Source organism: Microtus oregoni, unplaced genomic scaffold (assembly GCF_018167655.1).
Source record: "Microtus oregoni isolate MIOR12 unplaced genomic scaffold, Mior012 000013F_ref0000133, whole genome shotgun sequence".
NCBI classification, from domain to species: Eukaryota; Metazoa; Chordata; class Mammalia; order Rodentia; family Cricetidae; genus Microtus; species Microtus oregoni.
In genome coordinates this window covers 42,106,454-42,130,897 of record NW_024543072.1, presented here as the reverse complement: position 1 = coordinate 42,130,897, position 24,444 = coordinate 42,106,454, and the positions used below count along the sequence as shown (strand labels likewise).

Genomic DNA, 24,444 nt, shown 5'->3' with positions numbered 1-24,444 from the left:
CGTGTCCAATTTGTAGTTTTCCCAGATTCAAAGTTCACAAGCATTCAAGGTGGCATCAAAAATTGCCATGAAATATTAGGAGACATTAAACAAAGAACCACTGGAAAAGGTGAATTAAAACTTGTGGCCGATGAGTGTATTCAAGCAGGAAATGCATATGCTGCAATGGGCTAGTTTCTTACTTGTTTGGGTTACAAAGGATCCTTTGAGGAAACATTTTTGCTTTTTTAAAAATCAGGCCTTTTCTGTTCTTGTTTTGTTTTCCAAGACAGGGTTTCTCTGTGTAGCACTGGCTGTCCTGGAACTCACCCTTGTAGGCCAGACTGGCCTTCAACTCACAGAGATCTGCCTCCCAAGTGTTAGGATTAAAGGCATGCGCCACCACTGCCCAGATGGACCTTTTTTTTTTTTTTTTGAATGCTCAAATTAAGCTAAGCTATGCTAAAAGGAAACCAATTAATATGGAATCTGCCATTTATTAGTGAAATTCTTGACTATGAAGATAGTTTTTTACAAAGTAGTTAGAAGCAAGGAAGCATCAGCGTAGGCCTAAGTTCTGTTACTTTAAGTTAACGTGGTTTGAACCCAGTTGAAGGGGAATGGGCACATACAGAGTTCTAGAAATGTTGATCTTATTCCTTTTCGGGTTAAGGTAAGAAATCTGCGTCCCAGGCCAATGCTGAAAAGGTCTGTGAAGCTGCAGAGGACAGCATGGCGGAACAGATTGACCAGCTAGTTTAAGATGTGTTGTGTTTATTTCATAGAATGTGGTGAAGATTGTCAATTGTTCTTGGTCAGGTGTGTGTACTCTGGAACCGCCGTTCTACATTGTGACTGAATACATGCCTTACGGGAATCTGCTGGATTATCTCCGGGAATGCAACCGTGAGGAGGTGACAGCAGTTGTTCTACTTTACATGGCGACTCAGATCTCTTCTGCCATGGAGTATTTGGAGAAGAAGAACTTCATCCATAGGTGTGTGAAGCTGACTGTTGTGATGACTAACCACAGAGCTGTCTTGCTTGATGTGACCGTGAAAGAAGAGCGTTGGCAGACCGTTCCACACACAGGCTTCCTCTGTTTCAGCCTCTAACAAGAGAGCTGTTGCATCTAACACTTCACCCAAGATCCTTTGTTCCACCTAGTGGCCAAATTTTTTAAATGCCATTCTGTCTTAGGAAAGTATTTTAAAGCCTTCAGGGAGGGGTCTGTTGCTCCCCCTTGAAATCTATCCCATTATATTTAAAAAGGAATTCATTTTGTTCAACGTCTTTTTTCTGCCTCTTTGTGGGTACTCAATGAGTGGTAGAAATTAGTGATTTTCCATACTGGTGATTATCATATATCATAAAGTATGACAGTGTTAGTTAGCATCTCCTTATCAACTCTGCCTGTAACACACCGAACCAAGACTAGCGTGTTCACACCCATCTTTCTCACCATCAGCTGGAATAATTCAGGGCTCTTTCCCATAGAGATCTTGCTGCACGGAACTGCCTAGTAGGCGAAAACCATGTGGTGAAAGTAGCTGACTTTGGTTTAAGTAGACTGATGACTGGAGACACCTACACTGCTCACGCTGGAGCCAAATTCCCTATTAAATGGACGGCACCTGAAAGTCTGGCCTATAATACCTTTTCAATCAAATCTGACGTCTGGGGTAAGGTTGATACAACTTCTTACATGTATTTTATTCATTCATTTAACATTAACCATGGCTGGCCTGGTAGTTACTCTATAGTCTAGGCCAAAACTTGGGATAGTTCTTCAACCTCAACCTCCTGAGTGAGGACCATAAGCCACCATGCCCAGCTAATTCCCTTAGTTCTTCAGAGCTTTTATGATTCTCACATTACAAAAAAAAAAAAAGGATATTGAGAAGGGTGGTGGAAACAGCTGAGAAAATATCAACACCTACTTTGTAATACCATCACTCAGAAATCTGAGATACGAGATCTGGGAGTTTGGAGTGAGGCCAGCTTGAGCTACATAGGGATGGGGTATAGTTTAGTGGTAGAGTACTTGCCTAGTTGGTACAAGACCCTGGGCTGTTCCCCAGCATAGGGGTTGGGTAGAAGCAATCAAAAAATGTATTACAGTTGAGACATGGTAGCAGATGCCTGTACTTTAGCACACTGGATGCTTAGACACTCAGATCCTGTAACACCTACCTGGACAGTATGACAAGACTGAACAGCAGCCATATAGCTTGACATGGTGGTGAGGGCTCTGATCTCAGCACTTAGGAGACTGAAGGAATATGAGCACAAATTGGAGTACAGGCCAGCCTGTGCTCTCTGTATAGTAAGTTCTAGGTCAGCCTGTGCTCTCTGTATAGTAAGTTCTAGGTCAGCCTGTGCTCTCTGTATAGTAAGTTCTAGGTCAGCCTGTGCTCTCTGTATAGTAAGTTCTAGGTCAGCCTGCGCTCTCTGTATAGTAGGTTCTAGGTCAGCCTGCGCTGTCTGTATAGTAAGTCCTAGGTCAGCCTGCGCTCTCTATATAGTAAGTTCTAGGTCAGCCTGTGCTCTCTGTATAGTAAGTTCTAGGTCAGCCTGCGTTCTCTGTATATATTAAGTTCTAGGTCAGCCTGTGCTCTCTGTATAGTAAGTTCTAGGTCAGCCTGCATTCTCTGTATATAGTAAGTTCTAGGCCAGCCTGCGCTCACTATATATTAAGCTCTAGGCCAGCCTGTGCTTTCTATATAGTAAGTTCTAGGCCAGCCTGTGCTCGCTATATAGTAAGTTCTAGGCCAGCCTGTGCTCGCTATATATTAAGTTCTAGGCCAGCCTGTGCTTTCTATATAGTAAGTTCTAGGCCAGCCTGTGCTTTCTATATAGTAAGTTCTAGGCCAGCTTGTGCTTTCTATATAGTAAGTTCTAGGTTAGCCTGAACTGTGTAAGAGCCTGTTTTTAGGGGGGAAAAACCAAAACCAAAACCCCTATGCCTTGAAAGAGGGTCCAGTCCAGACCTCACACTGCAGTGGATCTGTGCCAGTCCTTCCTCTCTAAAGCTTCCTGCTTTTCCTGTGAGCTTGTGCTTATTTTCAGAATTCTGTCATAGGGAATGCTCTATGTAAGGACGGTCTGAGAATGTTTCATTTAGAATTTGTCCTTATCCTGGATCTAATTTCTACTGCCCTGAGAAGTAGAATGACTAAGTAGAGAGACTCAGTAGACCAAATTAGTATAGAAAATTGGAATTGGAACCAATAAAAATATATTTTTTTAATCCCTTTACACAGCTTTTGGAGTACTGTTATGGGAAATTGCTACATATGGGATGTCACCATATCCAGGTATTGACCTATCTCAAGTCTATGACCTACTGGAAAAAGGATATCGAATGGAACAGCCTGAGGGGTGCCCCCCTAAAGTATATGAACTTATGAGAGCATGTAAGTGTTTTGTATATTTGAGCTTTGAAAAAGAACCAGCAACAGGGTGGTTAATGAAATCTACCATTTTTGCTCTCAGTCTTGATAGACTGGATCTAGTCTCATTAACAGTTAAAGAGCTTGTCATTGACAGGGCCAGTTGGCACAGTGCATGATGTACCATTGAGTCTTACTGGAATCCCAAGAATAGCTGTCTGTGGCCCATATACAGAGCCAATTTCTGTATATTTAATAAGGCAGTGAGAAGTTGAGTTTGCATAAAATATTAGGAGGATGGCTGCTTTCAGCTAGATATGAATGGTTACTAAGTGTGATTGTTAAAGTAACCTGTGATGGGTTGGGAGGTGGCTCAGTGTGTAAGAGCACTTGCTCTGCATGCATGAGGACTTGAGTTCAAATCCCTAGTGAAAAGCCTGTCTCCGCTGCACATGCTGGTAATCCCAGCATCAGGGATGTCAAGAGCTCCCAGGAGCTCACTGGCCAGCAAGCATACTTAGCTGAAGTGGCAAGCTTCTTGTTCAGTGAGAGACCCTGTGTCAAGGCACTAAAGCAAAGAGCAGTAGAGAAAGGCATCCTGTGTTTTTTTCTGACTTCCACAAGCCTTACATGTGGGCATCTAAATGCACACTCCCATGCATTTTCTAGACACATAAAAACCAGAAAGTAATCTCTTATGAATGTGGACAAAAGCATCAGACTGCTTGAGGATGCAAGCTTAGGAATTGAGTAGTAAACAAGAGTGTGCTTGTGTTCACGCGCTACTGCATTATTTTCTCAACGAGCATTTGCGGCTCGTGCTACCCTTTATCAGGTGTGAACTCTGTAATCTTTCTGATAGCTTGTTAAACTTCTGGATTTATACACTCAATTTTTAGGAACCTGGGTGTATTTTGTTGTTGGTGGTTGGTTGGTTTTTGTTTGATTTTTTTTTTTTAAAGACAGTATTTCATCATGAAGCCCATTCTGGCCTGGAACTCACTGTGTCCAGCAGACTGCTCTTGATCTCATAGAGATCTGCCTGTCTCTGCCTCCTCAGTGTTGGGATTAAAGGTGTGTGCTACCATGCCTAGCCAGTTATTTTTTAAAATATTTATTATTATTTATTTATGGGGTGTGCTGCAGTTTTAGTGTGGGAGTCTCTGTATAAATTCTCTTATTTCACATTGTGAAGCCAGGGATTGAACTCAGGTTATCAGACTTGGTGGTGAGCACTTATACCACTGAGCAATCTTACTAGTTCACTTTTCTAAAAGTGGAAAACTTGCCATTTTCAAAACAGTCTCCTGATCTTTTCCTCATTTTTGTGAAAGTAGTAGGAATGGGGACCAACACCAAGGAGTGGGAACTCGTACTGTATGGCTGGAACCAGGAAGTAGCCATACATCCCACGGTTCACCTACACATGCAGTACTCTGATAGCGCACACCATGGCGTGTGGACCCCATTGCTGGTGTGCTTCTGGGCATGACGCTGTCAAGGAGGCTTTAAGTTCTCTTCTGTTACAGGCTGGAAATGGAGCCCTGCTGACAGGCCCTCTTTTGCTGAAACCCATCAAGCTTTTGAAACAATGTTTCATGACTCCAGCATCTCTGAAGGTAAGTCTTCTGACTGGGGATTGACTACTGGTGGCCAGTTGCAGGGTAGTGATGGTCATTCAAAATGGGCAGCTACTATAGTTCTTAACTGTTTAAAGTTGACTTTTGACCTTTATTATTCTGCTTTTTTATACCTTTTTAAAAGTTTTGTGTTTTTCATTTTTCTTTCTTTTTTTATTTGGTTTTTGAGACAAGGTTTCATTGTGTATCCCTGTGTGTCATGGAATTTACTCTGTATACCACACTGGCCTCAAACTCAAGAGATCTGCCTACCTCTCTGCCTCCGGAGTACTGGGATTAAAGGTGTACGCCACTACTGCCCAGGAGTACTGGGGATTTTTATATCGTATTTCATACTGAAATTACATTTTGATTTAAAATGTACTCAGTCTCTACAAAGAAAATCAGTAACTTCAGTAGTTCTTAACACAGTATGAAGGAGATTAAAAAATAAGTGTGAAAATATTCTAGGGGGGCTGGCTGGAGAGATGACTCAGAGGTTAAGAGCATTGCCTGCTCTTCCAAAGGTCCTGAGTTCAATTCCCAGCAACCACATGGTGGCTCACAACCATCTGTAATGAGGTCTGGTGCCCTCTGCTGGCCTGCAGGCATACACACAGACAGAATACTGTATGAATAATAAATAAATAAATACTTTAAAAAAATATTCTAGGGGATGAGAAGATGACTCGGCAGTCAGGACACTTAGTACTCTTGCAGGGGGCCAGAACCAACATCCACTCTGGGTGACTCACAAGTATCCGTAACTCTGGCTTTAGAGTACCCATTGCAACCTCTTGGGGTTGTTGAACAACCCTTTCACAGGGGTCACATACCAGATATTTATGTAATGATTCATAACAGTAACAAAATTAAAGTTATGAAGTAGCAAATAAAAATAATTTTATGATTGGGGTCACCAGAACATGAGGAACCCTATTAAAGGGTCATGGCATTAGGAAGGTTGAGAATCATTATTTTAGAGACTTCAGTGCCCTCTTCTGGCCTCTGTGGGCACCTGCACTCATGTATGTATTCCCACACATATGTACATAATTTAAAGTAAATCCTTAAAAATAAATATATTCTCATACTAAACCACATCTAAGGCAAGACCTAGACCACCCCCCCCATCAATATCACGAAATTCCAATAGAGTATAACCAAGATTTATCTATAGGCAGATGTGGCATCTGACTATTGCTTATAATACTGAAAAAAATAGGAACAACCTAAGCATTGAGTGAACTGTTGATTGTATAACCACATAACTGAAAACTTATATCTTTAAATATTTTAGGCTATCAGTAGAGATAAACTTGTCCTTACTCAAGAAATGGATGTATGGACACATATAGGAAGTTGCTTGCTTTTGTACGTAGTACTCATACCTGAAGAAGTCAAGCAATAAGCAGTGTGTGGCACATCAGTTATTTCAGCACTCAAGAGGCTGAGGCTGGAAGCTCTCAAGTTGAAGGCTAGCCTGAGCTACAGCATGAGACTAATAAAGTTAATAGCCTGCCCTTTTGTGGTATGGAGTAAGACCCTGTTCTTGGAGAGCTAAGACTACAGAATTCTTAGGGGTTTTTTTTGTTTTTTTGTTTGTTTGTTTGTTTGTTTTGTTTTTCGAGACAGGGTTTCTCCGTAGCTTTTGGTTCCTGTCCTGGAACTAGCTCTTGTAGACCAGGCTGGCATCGAACTCCCAGAGATCCGCCTGCCTCTGCTTCCCGAGTGCTGGGATTAAAGGCGTGCGCCACCACCGCCCGGCCAGAATTCTTAGTTTTATCTGTCTATTAGACACTGTGATACAGTTCTGAAATTTTGTATAAACGTTTCCTTTTCTTTATAATCACATAGAATTGATCTTGTAATTTCAAGTTTTAATATAGTAGAAGAAATTGAGAGTTGAATTTTGTCCTCCCCTAGTGGTTTGTCACACGAGGTAAGAAGAAAGAGGAAACAAGTGCAATGTCAGTGTTTTAATATGTCTTTATCCTTCCCTCAGGTTGTCATCTCTCTTTCACACACACCAAATCAATTTATTAAGTGGTAGCAAATTTTTACAATTTGATTGTGTTTCATTTTTGTTTAGGAATAAAGAGTATGTTTTTGCCTCAGTCAGTAAAAGCCACAAAACTCAGCTGGGCGGTAGTGGTGCACGCCTTTAATCCTAGCACTTGGGAGGCAGAGGCAAGTGGATCTCTGTGAGTTCAAGACCAGCCAGGGCTACATAGTGAGACCCTGTCCCAAAATCAAAGCACATTTTAGGGCCGAAGAGATGGCTCAAACGTTAAGAGCACTGGCTGCTCTTCCAGAAGACCTTAGTCCTAGCAACCACCTGGTGCCTCATAACCATTTTAGATCTGGTGCCCTCTTCTGGCCTGTGGGCATACATGGAGGCAGAACACTACATACATAAGATATAAACAAACAAATATTTAAAAAAACAAAACACAAAACTCAAGAGTTGGCAGCCAAGGGTGACCAACAGAGTGAACACTTTTTTGATAATCAAGTTTTGTTTGGGGGGATTGTTTATTAGGTTTTTTATTTTTTAATTTGGGTACTTGGGCTTAAACCCAAAGTTTTGTACATGTTAGACAGGCACTCTACCACCTGAGTGGCATTCCCAGCTCAAAAGAATCAGGTTTTTTTTTTCCTATTGTAGGTGGTTAGTTGGGGGGAGGGGGGGACAGGGAAATGTACTGATTTGTTTCACATGCATGAAATGGAATAAATTATATTTCTCTACTTTTTAGTGAAAAGTGCAACCTAATGGACATGTGTTTTTTTTTTTTTTATTCAGCATCTGAACAGCACTTAGGCTCTCCAAATACCCACTTAGTCCAGTAAGCATGCAAAGCTATGAGCAACATCACTTGCCGCAGGAAGTACAGGTTAAACTATTGAGATTCCCATGACATGCTTACCAGGTTGAGAAAAATTAAAGTTACATACAGCCGGGCGGTGGTGGCGCACGCCTATAATCCCAGCACTCGGGAGGCAGAGGCAGGCGGATCTCTGGGAGTTCGAGGCCAGCCTGGTCTACAAGAGCTAGTTCCAGGACAGGAACCAAAAGCTACGGAGAAACCCTATCTCGAAAATCCAAAAACAAACAAACAAATAAAGTTACATACACTATAGAGTAACAGCATCCAGTTCTTGCAGGCATGCTGAATAGGTAACCAGAACACTTACACACTGGCAATGTGGGTGTAAATTGTTACGGCTGTTATATTGATCAGAACTGATAGAAGAACAGTGAGTATGCACCCCATGATCTGTTTATATCAGTTAGATGTTCATGGCCTTGTGAACCAACAAACGTATCAGGTTGTTCCTAGCAACGTATTCATAGTTGCTAAAATTGGAAAGATCCTAACTAACCATCAGGAGGACAAATCAATTTTGGTCATATTACACTTCAGAATACTACTATACAATGAGAAAGAGATCCCACCATATGCAATAACCTGTAAATCTATAGAATAATGTTGAGTAAAAGAAATTGTATATGAGGAGGCTGGAGAGATGGCTCCGTGGTTAAGAGCATTGCCTGCTCTTCCAAAGGTCCTGAGTTCAATTCCCGGCAACCACATGGTAGCTCACAACCATCTGTAATGAGGTCTGGTGCCCTCTTCTGGCCTGCAGGTATACACACAGACAGAATATTGTATACATAATAAATAAATAAATAAATAAATATTTAAAAAAAAGAAATTGTATATGAGAGTATACATGGTACTGGGAGGTAATTCAGTTAGTAAAGTGTTTGGCATTCAGGTCAGAGGACCTAAATTCAGATCCCCAGCACCCACATGCAAAGCTGGGCATGACAGTACACACCTGTGGGTGATGGAAATAGGAAGATCACCGGCTTATTGGCTGTTCGGTCTAGGTCTGGCCCAGTCAAACTAGACTGGGGAGAGACCCTGTCACAAGTAGTAAGGTGGAAAGCAACTGGGGAAGGCACCACATGTACAGGCTCCTGTACACTCATGAAATTATATGCTCTAGTTTCATTGATATGTTTTGTATAATTTGTTTTCCAGATGGCATCTTGCCATTTTGCCCAGGCTGATGCATCGCTAGCCTCAGCCTTGGGAGCCGCTAGAACTGTAGCACAGCCTGTTCGCCTGCTGCAATCATGTACTTCAGTGTTCTGGGCTCCTTCTTTCTTTTCTCAATTGCCTGCCTTCTTCTCCATCTTAAGATTGCCTTTTTAAAAACCAGACCTTGTCTTTCTTACAGAGGTAGCTGAAGAGCTTGGGAGAGCTGCCTCCTCCTCATCTGTGGTTCCATACCTGCCTCGATTACCTCTACTTCCTTCCAAGACTCGGACTCTGAAGAAGCAGGGGGAGAACAAAGAGAACTTAGATGGGGGCCTTGATGCCTCCGAGAGCCTGGCCTCCAGCTCAGCACCAGGTAGGAGAGGTCAAAACAGAAAGTGCATGCCTGAAGAACCAGGGGCCATGATGGGCCTTGGCCCTGCCCTGCCAGTATGGGCAGCCCTGTCCATCCAACAGAGCTGCTACCAGCTCTGTTTTCTCAGCCCCTGGCTCCCAGAGAGTTACCCAGATAGGTGATGGCAGATGCATCTGTATTGTAGAGAAGGGATGAAGACAGAATGAATAGCACATGTCACTTTAATATCCACACCACAATTGGACACTAGTCACTGAAACTGATCATGTATTTATTAGTTTCCTATGTAATGCCAGCATCTGATGTTTAATAAATGCAAATAGAACTTTTCTAACTTAATCATGCTTACTGGCTCACCTTTGTCTTTCTTGTTATTGATTGGCCATTTCTCAGCAGGGTTCATTAGAAGTGCACAGGCCTCCAGCGGGTCCCCAGCTCTGCCTCGAAAACAAAGAGATAAGTCACCTAGCAGCCTCTTAGAAGATGCCAAAGAGACATGCTTCACCAGGGATAGGAAGGGAGGCTTCTTCAGCTCCTTCATGAAAAAGAGAAATGCTCCCACACCCCCTAAGCGCAGCAGCTCTTTTCGCGAAATGGAAAACCAGCCACACAAGAAATATGAACTCACGGGTAACTTCTCATCTGTTGCTTCTCTACAGCATGCTGATGGGTTCTCTTTCACTCCCGGCCAGCAAGAGTCGAATCTGGTGCCAGCCAAGTGCTATGGGGGGAGCTTTGCACAGAGGAACCTCTGTAATGATGACAGTGGTGGGGGCGGGGGCAGTGGCACTGCTGGGGGTGGGTGGTCTGGCATCACAGGCTTCTTTACACCTCGCTTAATCAAAAAGACACTGGGCTTACGAGCAGGTAAACCCACAGCCAGTGATGACACTTCCAAGCCTTTTCCAAGGTCAAACTCTACATCTTCCATGTCCTCAGGGCTTCCAGAGCAGGATAGGATGGCAATGACCCTTCCCAGGAACTGCCAGAGGTCCAAACTCCAGCTGGAAAGGACAGTGTCCACCTCTTCTCAGCAAGAAGAGAATGTGGACAGGGCTAATGACATGCTTCCAAAAAAATCTGAGGAAGGTGCCGCTCCAGCCAGGGAGAGACCAAAAGCCAAACTATTGCCCAGAGGAGCCACAGCCCTTCCCCTGAGAGCCCCTGATCCGGCCATCACAGAGAGTGACTCTCCAGGGGTAGGGGTGGCTGGAGTGGCAGCTGCCCCCAAAGGCAAGGAAAGAAATGGTGGGACGCGACTTGGAGTCGCTGGAGGCCCAGAGGATGGAGAGCAGCCAGGCTGGTCTTCTCCGGCCAAGGCTGTAGCTGTCCTCCCAACCACCCACAACCACAAAGTGCCAGTCCTTATATCACCCACTCTGAAACACACTCCAGCGGATGTGCAGCTCATTGGCACAGACTCTCAGGGGAATAAATTCAAGCTCTTATCTGAGCATCAGGTCACATCCTCTGGAGACAAGGACCGACCCCGACGGGTAAAACCAAAGTGTGCCCCACCCCCACCACCAGTGATGAGACTACTGCAGCATCCATCCACATGCTCAGACCCCGAGGAAGAGCCAGCTGCCCCACCTGCAGGACAGCCTACTCCAGAAACCCAGGAGGGAGGAAAAAAGGCAGCTCCAGGGTCCGTGCCCAGTAGTGGGAAACCTGGGAGGCCAGTGATGCCCCCGCCTCAAGTGCCTTTGCCCACATCTTCCATCTCGCCAGCCAAAATGGCCAATGGCACAGCAGGTACTAAGGTGGCCCTGAGAAAAACCAAACAGGCAGTGGAGAAAATCTCAGCTGACAAAATCAGCAAAGAGGCCCTGCTGGAGTGTGCCGACCTACTGTCCAGTGCAATCACGGAACCTGTGCCCAACAGCCAACTGGTGGACACTGGGCACCAGCTGCTTGACTACTGCTCAGGGTACGTGGACTGCATCCCTCAGACTCGCAACAAATTTGCCTTCCGAGAGGCTGTGAGCAAACTGGAACTTAGCCTACAGGAGCTGCAGGTGTCTTCCACAGCTGCTGGTGTGCCTGGGACAAACCCTGTCCTTAATAACTTATTGTCGTGTGTACAGGAAATTAGTGATGTGGTGCAGAGGTAGCCATTGTCAGCCTGGTGGGAAATGCACACGTATCTGAGGGGAGAGGGAAAGGGACTCGTTTTCCTGTGTTCTTGTTTTTAAAAAGTGACAGACTGATACTTGAGTGTGTTTATGTGAAGTACCTCAGATCCCTGAATTCTCACGTTTACAGGTTCATCTCATAATAGCAAAGGAAGTCACAGAAATAGATAAGTCAGTTTGGTAGAGCAGGGAAGTGCGGACAGAGTTGGAACCTGCGCTGGAAAGTAAGGGAGCATATGTCATACGAAAGTGTAGCCCCTCTCTAGCCGGAACAGCCTGTGCGCTCCAGTGGGCTGCTGGCAGTTGTTCTGTATCATGAAGCAGGCCTTGACCTGGCATGTCCTGGGGTGATTGTGCTTCAGCTCACCATGCAGATTCAGGAACAGGAGAAAGCCAAGCAAGGGATGTAGCAGGAGTTTTTACTCAAGGCTGTCAGAAGTGGCTCCCATGGGTCATTGCTGCTGTAGCAAGAACTGCAAATTAGATTGCTAGAATACTCAGCTGGTAAGCGTGGCCCTCTGTCTGCTTTTGCCCTCTTTACCTTGGGTGTATTAGTTGGTACAAGAAGTACAGAATTGGAGGGACATTTAGGCAGGTTGACACCTAAAACTGATGACGACTAGCAGTCACCCCTTCCACTCTTCTAGCATGTTACTTCCTAATGGACCAGTATCCACTTGCTGCTTCTTGGTGGCTGTCTGTAAACCATGGACATGGGGGGTGGGTCTTAGTGGTTCTTCTCTGTCCCTTGCTGGGCAAGCTGTCTGTCCTTATTTCTGGCAGCATTCAGGGCATTACCCAGCATCAATGTCAAAAGTAGTGGGCACTACAGGTTCTCATCGAGGAGAGATGAGACAAAATGGCCACTTGAGCAGCTATAAATATTCTTTTTTTAGATTAAAATACCAAGGAGTTACAGTACCTTTTTGATGCTGGCTGAGCCCAGAGGCGTGAGGCTGAGAAGAGAACCTTTCCCTGCCCATGACACCCTGCACTAACCCGGTGACAGTGGAGAAGGCCTCTTCACTAAGGCTTGCCTCCGCAGTCTTCCATGTTCTTTCTCTGCTCACATAGCACACTACCCCCTCGTCGCACTTGATGTTGATGGAGTTTGTGTTGGGAATATAGTTTTATTTATTTTGTTCTTTCACCTCTATTTTAAGAGTGCATTATAGGAGTGGGTTATTTTCAGGGAGCACCAATTAGACTTAGAAACCTAAGGGTTTAACCTGCAAATAGGATTTGCCTTTGAAAAATAGGCATTTCCTGTCCCTAAATTACAGGTATGGAAGCTAATAGGGTAACATGGATTAAAAACTTAGTAGGCAATATATTGTTGATGTTTTTGGTGCTGGGTCTAATTCCAGTTTTGTTTTGTGTTGTGTTGTGTTGTTTTTTTAACTTTGTGTACACACCCCTATCATTCCCCAAAGAGAACCCAATACAAAATATCTTTTTTTTTCTTCTCTCAGAGTATTAATGCAGGAAGATGGGAACTCACTAAGCAGTGTTTTCTTCCTGATCGTCATCGATCACTGTCAGGTCACCGCCCATCTTTGGGTCTATTAATTGAAGGCACTAGCCCAGATTCTCGAGAGTGTTTTCAGACTAATCTGCAGCTCCCTTTGAGAGCCTCTCTGGAGAGCTCTTAGTGTGGGTACATTGGGTCACTTTTCATTCTCCGCTGATTCTCAAATGAGAAACTTTAGAACTGCTATGCTTACAGTAATCGGACCAGAATCCTAAAAGGGAAACTATTTCAGGTTGCATTTGGCATGCTTGACCAAGGAAGAAATGTAGTTTTCATTAGAAAGGGTATTTGGATACTTATCACTGCTGCTCCAGAGAAGGCTCAGGGTAAGAGAAGGTCTGGAGTGGAGGAGACAGCTCCTACAGGTGTCAGTGTGTTCCCACGGCTGCAGTCAGGGCAGCTAGGGATCAGGTTAATGCCCTTGTAGTAGTTGGAAGAGAATTTTCCCACCTCCTCCTTCACCACTCCCCACGATTGTATGCACCCGTATACTTGAATCTGTTTTAGCAGTTAGCCTCGTATAGATGGGGAGGAGAAAGCTAAAATTTGAGGCCGTTATTAATGCTGCTTTTAAAGTTCATCCCTGCCATAATGGGATATCATAAGAGATAGTTGTTTTCAGATTTGGGTCTTGTTTTGTTTTGTTTGTTTGTGTGTTTTGTTGGATAGTTGGTTTTCCCTTGAGAGTTCTGAAAACAGGTTTGGAGAAACACTACTGAGTATCTCAGCTCCCTGCTCTTCTCAGTCTGAGGGGCTGAGGGCAGCACCGATTCTGTCCTGCAGAGTGGGTCATCCCTGAGTCCGCGAGCTGAACTGACTTTCTCGGCACTGCCACGAGTAGCATTGACTGTTGTAGCACACGCCCCATGATGCATGAACTGTGTAGCTTTCAGGGACTAGGCCTCAGGTCACAGAGGCCCTGTCAACTTGCTATGGAAGAATGATTTAGGTTTTTCCTTTTATATACCTGCAAGGGACCAGCTTAAAAACAGCAGATTTGAAGGTTTGAATCTAAAGCAGAGAAAACTGCTTTTAGAAATTAAAAATGTTACTTTACTATATGTGGCCTGAAAACAGCAGATGGCAGGTCCTAAAGTCGTTTGATCTATGCATGTCTTGCCACAACTTCATCCCTTTATGCAAAGTCTTGTGGATTCAGTTGGGTCCCCACCTTCATGTTGCATTTTGTAGTGAATATATCCTAATTGTGCTTATAGGAAGCTTTTTTTTTTTTAAAGCTTTGGCTACAATTATATCTCACATTTTCAGGTGTTTTCTATCATTACATTCAGAAAGAGAAACCTTAAAATAGGCTTTTCTTAAAAGATGTGTTTTGTAGTAAATTGGACTGAATTGAACATGGTACACCAAACTAGATCTCTCTAGGGAGAAACTGATTGGGTCATTGCAGGATGGCCTCTGTGTAAGGTCATCATATAGTGGAGACTAGTTTCCAGCAGCATTGCCAGGTCTCAGTTAGAAATGTTCTAACACTGTTGACAAACTGACTAATTAAACTGTTTCTTGGCATAATGAAGACTGGGTTTTTGAATTTAGGGGATCCAGCAACGCCAGTAGTATAAGGTGATGTTTGTAGACTAGGTAGCTCAGGTACCCGGTACACACTCCATAAATGTTGACTGATAGTGTTCACTCCTAACCCAGGAGCACGCAATAGTCCTATAGAGGGTTTTAAAGGGAACCTCATGAACTCGCCCCATTCTACACTGTAATTCCTGGTGGACTGAGAGAGTAGCTAGTATGTTTCCCAAGAACTTCTCCAGGTTTCAAACACCACTGGCTGAACAGAACACTCTAGGCCCTTTTCTTTGCAGAAGAAGGACCTGGAGAGGATGGCTGTCACTAGTCGGTTATCTTCGAGCAGTTAGTGGCAGAGCCGAGGGGAGAATTCAGGAGTCCTGACACTGGTGGTTCTCCACCACTCCTGCTGCCTTGTGAGGTGCTCAGCTAGACAATCAGTATCCATGGTGCTGCACGCTTGTAAAGCACAGGCTCTGGCGGGCCCTGGCGGTGACAGTGTAGCCAAACAAGCCTTTAGTAGAATTCGGTTATGAAACCAACATAGCCCTGTTCTTCTAGACCTCAGCCACACAAAAATCTGCACTTCATAGCTAAAAATACCTAAACCTGAGTTATTTCAAAACAAAAAAAGAACAAAACCAGTCTTACATTCCTTTTTGTTCAAAAAGAAATCTATTGTTGTGTCATTTTAATGACTGAGGCATAATGGGAAAGCACTTGAGAAGTAGATGCGATCCGACTATGAAGCTGGATTGTGATTTCTGTAGAGGATGGCCTGACCTGGACCTGCAGCTAGAGACTTTCCTCTGGAGTTCGCTACAGAGTCACATATGAAACTGCTCATAGTTTAGAGCTGGGAACGTCAGCAAACTGGGGACCAGTTGTTTGGTTTTGTTCTCGTTGTTAAGAACTAGTAAAGTAGTGGCACGTAATCCTGGCAGTGAAGGAGCTGAGGCAAGAGAATCTCCAGATCCACATCAGCCTGGGCCACAGAATAAGACTCAAGAGGAGTGGAGGTTTGTCCCTCTGGAGCCCAGCAGCTTGTCTGGGCCTGGATTGAAAGACCGAAGGCCCTCTTTCTTTAGAGCAGTCATCTGGTATGCGCTCAGCTCTTACGTCCTTGCTGTGGTGAGAGCAGACTCATTTCCTGTTCATGTTGACAGTATCTTTTAAAACTAATATCTTGGCGGAGGGAGGTAGAGAACTGATGTACTTGGAGAATTTCCAGAATTTCTCTACCAGTTATAAATGACATTGACATTGATCATCTCTCCTTTAAAAAAGGTAGCTGAGCTTACCTCACCTATTAGATAATCGTATGTGCAGGTAAATCATGTGGAGGTAGGCAGCTTACATCTAGATGCACTCTACTCTAACCTCCCTGAATTTGTAGTAATCGTGTGGAGGTGACTTTTCTGACCTCCCCATATTTGTCTATCTTTGCCAGTGCTATCATTGTCATCATTAGGCTGTGTCTTCAGGGGAGTCGGTACTGGGTTGATAGTCTTTATTTCTGTTCTTAGCGACCTGTTTCATCCTCTTGCATGCATTAATTGCTTCACCGGGATCTGGGATCCATCTTTACACCCTCAGCATCTGCTGTGGCCAGTAACTGTTACATCCACTATCAGCTGCCTTAGCTTCGTCAGGTAGCCATCCAGGTCTTTGAAAATTCCTGTTTGAGTTTTATAGGCATGCAGGAGCCTAGAGCAAGTCAGTTCCAAGGGGATCTGTGCACAGACTGGCCAAGGCAGCCCAAGAGTGCCCATGGCTCCCATGTTGCTAGGATCGCCTCCCAGGTAGAGAGGCGTGGCCTCGGCATGCTTCTAAAACTTGGCCCACTCCTAATGTCTCGTGCATAGAGTTCCATTTTTCCAACTTAGGGGTCATAGTGCTTGGAGTACTGGTTGCTGTCCCCTGCTCTAGTCAGCACAGCACAGTGCCCCAACTTCACTGCTGTTGCCTGTGATCCTGCTAGTGAGGAGGCTGGCAGCTGACTGTTGTCTCCAGCTTGTCTTTGTAAGGCTGCTGATTTCCATGTCATGTGTGCGTCTCCATCTTGACTGAGTGTTCCATGATAACTCTTTTGTTTTGGACTAGGTCCCCACATGACCCGGGAGACCATGTGCTGTGCCCTGGATAAGATCTGGGGCAGTTTGTCTTGATTAGAAGCTGACAGAGTGGCAGAGGCCATGCTCAGAGTTGTGCCTTCAAGGATGGCTTCCTGAGCATTGCTGGGAGAAATACTTGACTGCATCAGGACTCACAGTCCTTCCTTGTCAGTTTAGAAGATCCCTCCTCCCCAGTCAAAATGCCTCACCTTTCTCAGACCAGCTGAGGGACCCACCCTCCCTCCACACACACCTCCTTGCTCCATGCATACCTGTAAATCAAACTATTTACCCCTCCTAGATGATAATATTCTCTATTTCCCTGGTGCTGCACAACCTGAACACAGTAGTGGAACTTGATTAGCCAGAGAGGACAGGTCCTGCAGACCTGCTCCATCCAAGGGGAAGTATGGCCACTTAACCTTCAGACGCTAGCATCTTCAGGGGAGAATGGGGCTGTTCTGTCAGTCCTCTGCTCTTCCCAGGGTACGGGTCCTAATCCCTTAGGACATGGGGGAGGCATTGTCAAATGCCAACAAGTTAGTAAAAAAGAGATACAGAGAGTTTTGTGGGTGGAACTTGCTTGCCTTGTTTCTGTGGCCCTGAATAGGAGTTGAACATCTTGTTTTTAGGGACCATACAATTTAGTGGCATGTGGGACTTAAATATTTCACATTCATAGGTTCTTAATTTTCATCAGTTGTAAGTTCTTTGTTGAATCAGGGCTGCAGTGCTTCAGGGTCCTTAGTTCCCTACATTATGCTTGGTGTTCTTAAGACCCGTGCTGTCTGTATTGGGAATGGCAAGAATGCGGATGGTCGGGGCCACATGAACAGCATTCTTCCATCTGACGGCCAGCTTCCACTATACCACTTACACTCCATCATGAGAAGCCTTTGCTGAGACCTGAAGAAAGGACCTTTCAGGAAAATGAGTATTCAGAAACTAAAGAGAAGGGCAGGTACTCTCCACAGCTCCTGCTTCCCTCTCTCTGAGGGCAGAAGCAGTAGTGTGGTGAGCGTGCTGCCCTGATCAGCTCCCTGAGCACACTGCACTCTGAAAGCCTTCCTTGGAACCCTGCACTTTCTCTCCCTCACAATCAGATTCTGTAGTGACTATCAGTGGAGAAACCCCAATTTTGTGCTTGCTTGGTAAAAGTAAATTTGAACATTTTATGGTGGTTGATAGAACTTTGTCCTAAATTTTGCTAATTCAGACTCTTTAAAACCCTAATGTTTATACCAAAGGTTACACTGCAGACCTGGGTGGTACACAGAGGGCGAAGCCCACAGTGGGCACTGTATGCATTGCTAAGGGGACACAGTGCCCAGTGAGACCATGTGGGATTTAGCTAAAACATGTCAGTCATGGGTCACACTACCACTGTTGTCAAGTATTTGTTCTTAATTGTTACTGTAATATATTTTCGATTGTTTTTCTAATTTAATTCTCTCACTCTGTTGTCTGACTGTGAACTGCTAACAGTGTTAAACTTGATGTAAATAAATGATGCCCTTGGCAGGGACTGCTTCCTGTCGTATCTCACATGGTTTGCAAGTTGTGTTTTGTTTTAAATAAAGGTTGAAGTATTTTATCGGCAAAGTGGGCTTGAGTTGGAGTATTTCTCCCAGGATTTTAATTGAGAGGGCAGCTAAGCAGATCTTTATAGTTGTACAGTGGATGATCAGTGAGCATCCCTCTAATACATCCTTCTGGAGTGGGCTGTGATATGGATCCGCATCCTGTGATGAGTGTCGTGCGTACAGCACCTTCGGAGCCTGAGCTGGCTGACATCAGGTAGGTCATGTGTGGTTATGTGTCCAATGTGTATGGACTACACAGAGACTTGATTCTCTGAAAATCCATTCTGAACACAACTGCAAATATGTTCTTAGATTGTCTTGAGACATGTATTAAACAGAGTAAGTATAGATCCTCAAAGAGAGTATTCTTAAAATTATTTACCTCTTTTATTTTTTCATGCTTACAAGACAGGCATGTGTCCTTCCTAAGGTGGCCTCAAACTTGCCATGCAGCCAAAGATGAACTTAGATCCCCCCGCTGGGGTTGTTGTCGTATGCCACCACACTGTTCATATGGGTGCTGGCAGTTGAACCCAGGACTTCATACATGATAAGCACTCTTAGCAACTGACCCACATTTCCAGGTCCCAATACCTTTTTGACACATTTGTACACATTCATCGAGGACAGTGTGGCCAGCGGCTATCATGACACAGTCAGGTAAGAACTCGGTCGTGGTGTTCGCCTGCAGAGTGTTTCAGAAGAGCTAACAGTGAAGATTCTGAATGTTCTCACCACAACGAAATCTGGTCATGGATATTCTAAATAGCTGATTTGGTTACTGCAGTGTGCGCATGTCTAGAAGCAGCGGTGTTTCCCTGTCAGCCCTCCTGTCCTCCGCATGATGAGCTCCCTGAGACAGCACGAGTGGGGTCAGACAGCGTTGACCTGACTTATTCCGAGCAACACGTCTTACACATTGATCCATGTCACATGACTCTCCCCTCTGTGTGTGCATCCACGTCCAGGACCCCATCATCTACTGATGGACTCAGGCTGCTTCTGTCTCACGCCTCAGCACAGAGCTGCCCTGAACACGCGCTCCGGTGTCTGTCTTACATGACTCCATTTCTCTTCACTCCCTGTAGTGGGATTTGTGTTCATATTTCAGCATTCCCAAAATTCTGTGTACACTGGAATGTTATACATTGTAGCATATTTAAAGCTGTTGGTGTATTTTAAATAAATTTTAATGTCTATAAAATACTTGAGTATCGTGATGTTTTAAATCATTGTATACACTGTATAATGTTGAAATTTTGTTAAACATCACTTCCTCGTATTCATTCCTAGTTTTTTATTTTGAAAATAGTCTCACTACATTGTCCTGACTGACCTTATCCTTGCTGTGTAGACCAGGCTGGCTTTGAACCCTAATCGTCCTCTGAATGATGAAATTACAGGTATGGGCCACTATGCCCAGCCTCAAACCCTTCTAGCCAGTTATTTAAGTGTGCGGTACCCTCAGAGGCCAGAAGGATTCCCTCTGTTTTCTTAGGGTAATTTTATAGTTTCAGATTATACATTTTTATATTTAACTCAAATTTTGTTGTTTTAGCTGAGATTTTTTAAAGCTTTTTGTTTTTCCTTTTTGTAGTACTAGGGACCACATAGGCTAGGAAGATATCACTGAGATATATCTCTAGTCCTTGGTCTTTTTTTTTTTTTTTTTTTTTTTTTTTTTCTTTTTCGAGACAGGGTTTCTCTGTGGCTTTGGAGCCTACCCTGGAGCTCGCTCTGTAGACCAGGCTGGTCTCGAACTCACAGAGATTCCTTGGTCTTTTGAGTAGGCTGACCTTGAGTTTTGAATCCTACACCTCTGCCTTCTCAGTGCTGGGGTTACAGATGTGCACCTTTGTGCCAAGCTATACTTAATGCTTTGCATGACTACTGTACCATTTCCATAGTGTCTGTGCTGGTTTACCTTCTCCCCAGGAGTGTCTTAAAGGTCCTTTCCGTAGCCTCCCTAGGGGTTGTTGTCTTAATTTTCCGATTGGGGTAAGGTGTGTCCTCTGAGTTAATTATGGTTCCTCTGGAGGGAAGACAGGAGCTCAGGCAGCTTAGATTGACAAGCCCCTTCCTCTAGGCTACCTGAGCACTCAGTTGCTGCAAACGGGAGAGACTGGTAGAGTTGCTTACACGTTGAGCAGAGCGCTCCAGGGCTGTAGCTTTCTGAGTTACACCCGTGCTAGGATAGGCTTTCTGGTGATGTAGCACCTGAAAATCGCCCAAGTTTCTGTACATCACCCCTAAACTCATTGATTCACCAAGGTAGACTTGGATGGAACCATCCCTCTGGTTCGGCACTGGTGCCCTGTCAGAGGTGAACAGAAGTTTGTTCATGTCGTCTTTATCAGGAAAAGCTGCATGATACATGCACAGTTCGATTAACTTTTCTGTTCCATAGGATGAATACTTGGCTGTTGCTTTTGTCTCTCTTCTAAGACTTTAAAAAAAAAAGATTATGTGCCATAAGTGTTTTGTCTGCATGTATGCCTGCATCACATGCATGCCTGTTCCCACAGGCCCAGAATAAAGTGTTGGGTCCCCTGGGACTGGAGTTAGAGGTAATAGTGAGCCATCTTGTAGGTGCTGGGAACTGAACAAGTATTCTTCATCACTGAATTATCTCTTCCAGCTCACTTGTCTTTTGAAGAGCATCTATTGTCTTCAAACTGTTGTTGAAGTTTTAATGGGCTTATTTGTTGAGCTCTTTGAGCTCCTTCTGTATTCTGGAGAATAACTCAGTGTCACTAACATAGGTTGTCTCTTCCTGATGGTTTATTTGGCCTTTGGGCTTTTTAGTTTGATGAAATCCTTTTGTCATTTATTGCTACTTTACTGCTTTGCTACTGGGATCTTTTCCAAAAAAACCATTGCCTGTACCAAGGTCTTCAAACATTTGTGTCCTAGTTTCAGGTTTTACATGTAAATCTTTAATCTATTTTGAATTGGTTTTATATGTGGTGAGAGCTAAGATCTACATACACACAGCCACATTACCCAAAACCACTTATTACAGAGACTACCCTTCTTCTGTTGCACTTTCTTGATACTATTGTAAAAAGTCTGTTGGCCTGAAGTGCATATATTGTATTTCTCTGCATTCTATTTCATTGGTGTGTGTTTATGTCGGTACCACGATGTTTTGGTTCCATACTTTGTAGTAACTTTCAAGTTAGGTAATACAATACAGCTGTGTCCTTTTTGTTTGAATTCCTTTGGCTACTTAAGGATTTTGTAGTTTCTTAAAAATTTTGAAATCGTTTTCCTATTTGTGTGAAAAATGTCATCTTAGGGTTTCTGCAGCTGCGAGGAGACACCATGACCGTAACAACTCTTACAAAGGAAAACATTTAAGCAGGATGACAGCGTAATGGTTTCAGTGGTAAGTCCATCACCGTCGTCATCAGGAGCATGGTGGCATGCAGGCAGAGACGTGATGGAGCTGAGAGTGCTACTTCTGGAAGGAAACGGAAAGTTGGCTGAAATACTGGGCGGTATCTTGAGCAAAGGAAATCACTTCCTCCAATAAGGCCACACCACCTAACAGTGCCACTCCCTATGAAAATATGGGGGCCAATTACATTCAGACTACCAAAGATGTCTTGATAGGCATTTCATTGAATCTGGATCACTTTGGCATTGTGGACATTTTATGCTATTAAATCTGCTAGCTGATAATCATGAGTGCTCTTTTAGTTTTCAGTGTAGGCTATTTTACTTCCTTGGTTACGTTTATTCCTAAGTATTTTATTATAATTGTAAATAAGTTTGTCTTTTTGATTTTCTTTTTCAGATAATTGGCTGTTAATGTATACAAACTACTTTTTTTAAAATCCTCCTGCCCACACATAAGTGCTAGAATTAACAGATAAGCAAGCTCATCATTCTTACCAGTTGATTTGATTTTTTTGTTTTGTTTTGTGATTTGAGACTGGGTTTCTCTGTTTAACAGCCCCGGCTGTCCTGGAACTCATTTTGTAGACTAGGCTGGCCTAGAACTCAGAGGTCTGCCTACCTATGCTGGGATCAAAGGCATGCGCCATGTTGCTTTTTTTTTTTTTTTTAATTGTATACAGTATTCTCAGTACTCTGTCTGCAGGCCAGAATAGGGCACCAGATTTCATTGCAGATGGTTGTGAGCCACCATGTAGTTGCTGGAATTGAACTCTGGACCTTTGGAAGAGCAGGCAGTGCTCTTAACCACTAAGCCATCTCTCTAGCCCCACCATGTTGTTTTTTTTTAATAGCAGGGTTTTTTTTTAAAGATTTATTTATTATGTATACAATATTCTGCTTGCATGTATCCCTGTGGGACAGAAGAGGGCATCAGATCTCATTACAGATAGTTATGAGCCCACCATGTGGTCGCTGGGAATTGAACTCAGGACCTCTGGAAGAACAGCCAGTGCTCTTGACCTCTGAGCCATTTCACCAGCGCCCCCACCACGTTGCTTTTATACTTGATTTTTTGAGGGTGTTTTTTTTTTAAACATTAAGAGGTTTTTCAATTGGTTTTTCTGCATCTATTGAAATGATCATATAGTTTGTACCTTTCATTCTGCTAATATGATAGATCATTTAGTCATTTACAGAGATTGAACCATCCTTGTATACCTGTAAAGAATTCCTTTTGGTCATAGTGAGTGATCTTTTTGTTGTGATGTTGTTTTAGACTGTATGGTTTTATTTATTTATTTATTTATTTTGTTTGTTTGTTTGTTTTTCGAGACAGGGTTTCTCTGTGGCTTTGGAGCCTGTCCTGGAACTAGCTCTGTAGACCAGGCTGGTCTCGAACTCACAAAGATCCGCCTGCCTCTGCCTCCTGAGTGCTGGGATTAAAGGCGTGCGCCACCATGGCCCGGCCTAGGCTGTATGTTTTGTTAAGGATTTTTGCATCTGTGTTCAGCAGGGATGTTGGCCTATAGATTTTTGGGTTTGGCGTGGGGTTTTATTGTTTTTATTTTATATCCTTGTCTGATTTTGCTATCAAGGTAATACCTCATGGAATGAGTTTGGTAGTATTCCTTCAATTTTGGGGTAGTTTCAATAGAATTGGTATTAGTGTTTGTTGTTTAATAAAACCAACCTTAAACTCTTAACCCTCTTTTCCCAATCTCCTTGGTGCTGGGATTACTACTGAGTTTCACCACATTCAGATTTATTTGAGAATGGGTTTCTCAGCACAGCTCTGGCTATCCTGGAACTTGCTGTGTAGACTAGGCTGGCCTTGAACTCAGAGATCCAGCTGACTCTGGATTAAAAGGCTCGTGTCACTATGCTCTTCTCAGACTTTAACTCTATTAAGGTAGATTTGAATCTACTAAGGTAGATTTCAGCATGAAGCTTCTCTTTGATTTAAGACTTAAAAAAAATACTTGTTAAAAGTCTGTTTGGGTTATTTCCTCATGACTTAATCTTGGTAGGTTTTCAACATACAGGAATTTGTCTATTCTACATAATCTAGGTTGTTGGTGTATAATAAGTTTTTTTGAATCCTTTGTATTTCTATGTTTTGTTTTGTTTTTTTTTGTTGTTGTTTTTTGTTTTTGTTTTTTTGGTTTTTTTTGGTTTTTCGAGATGGCTTTGGAGCCTGTCCTGGAACTAGCTCTGTAGACCAGGCTGGTCTTGTGTCATGTCTGCAGGCCAGAAGAGGGCACCAGACCTCATCAGATGGTTGTGAGCCACCATGTGGTTGCCTGGAATTGAACTCAGGACCTTTGGAAGAGCAGGCAATGCTCTTAACCACGGAGCCATCTCTCCAGCCCCTGTATTTCTTTGTTACCAGTAGTAATATCCTCCTTTCTATGGATTATTTCTCTTTCCCCACCCACCCTTTCTCTTAGCTGGTAAAGGTCATGTTTATATTTCAGATATGAAGGAAGAACTAGCAGCCTTTTCACTGATCCCTAGTTTTGCTTTAGTTTTTAGCATCCAATCCAATGTCTTTATTTAGAAACAAGGTCTTGGGCCTAGGGATCAGCAAAGTGCTTGCCTAATGTGCAAGAAACCCTGAGTCTGAGCCCAGCACCAAATAAATCCAGGTGTACTGGCACATGCCTGTAGTTACAGCACTAGGAAGATGTTGGCAAAACAGTCAAGGTCATTTTGGGATTACAGACCA

At 43.6% G+C, this 24,444-nt stretch overlaps 1 protein-coding gene across 7 annotated transcripts in view; it reads left to right on the top strand.

The window, feature by feature from the left end:
* The window catches only part of Abl2 (ABL proto-oncogene 2, non-receptor tyrosine kinase), a 91,816-nt gene extending 73,537 nt beyond the window's left edge, over positions 1 to 18,279 (top strand). For 2 of the 7 annotated variants that reach the window (XM_041662353.1, XM_041662352.1), the window contains 7 exons: positions 799 to 976; positions 1,477 to 1,661; positions 3,243 to 3,395; positions 4,901 to 4,990; positions 9,242 to 9,415; positions 9,812 to 10,045; positions 10,355 to 18,279. In XM_041662353.1, coding sequence (XP_041518287.1) covers positions 799 to 976; positions 1,477 to 1,661; positions 3,243 to 3,395; positions 4,901 to 4,990; positions 9,242 to 9,415; positions 9,812 to 10,045; positions 10,355 to 11,529 — 2,189 coding nt within the window. In that variant the 3' untranslated portion in view covers positions 11,530 to 18,279. Of the gene's footprint in view, positions 1 to 798; positions 977 to 1,476; positions 1,662 to 3,242; positions 3,396 to 4,900; positions 4,991 to 9,241; positions 9,416 to 9,808 lie in introns of all 7 variants that reach the window. The other 5 variants (XM_041662350.1, XM_041662348.1, XM_041662349.1 and 2 more) reach the window with 3 other exon arrangements.
* Positions 18,280 to 24,444: the final 6,165 nt, after the last annotated feature.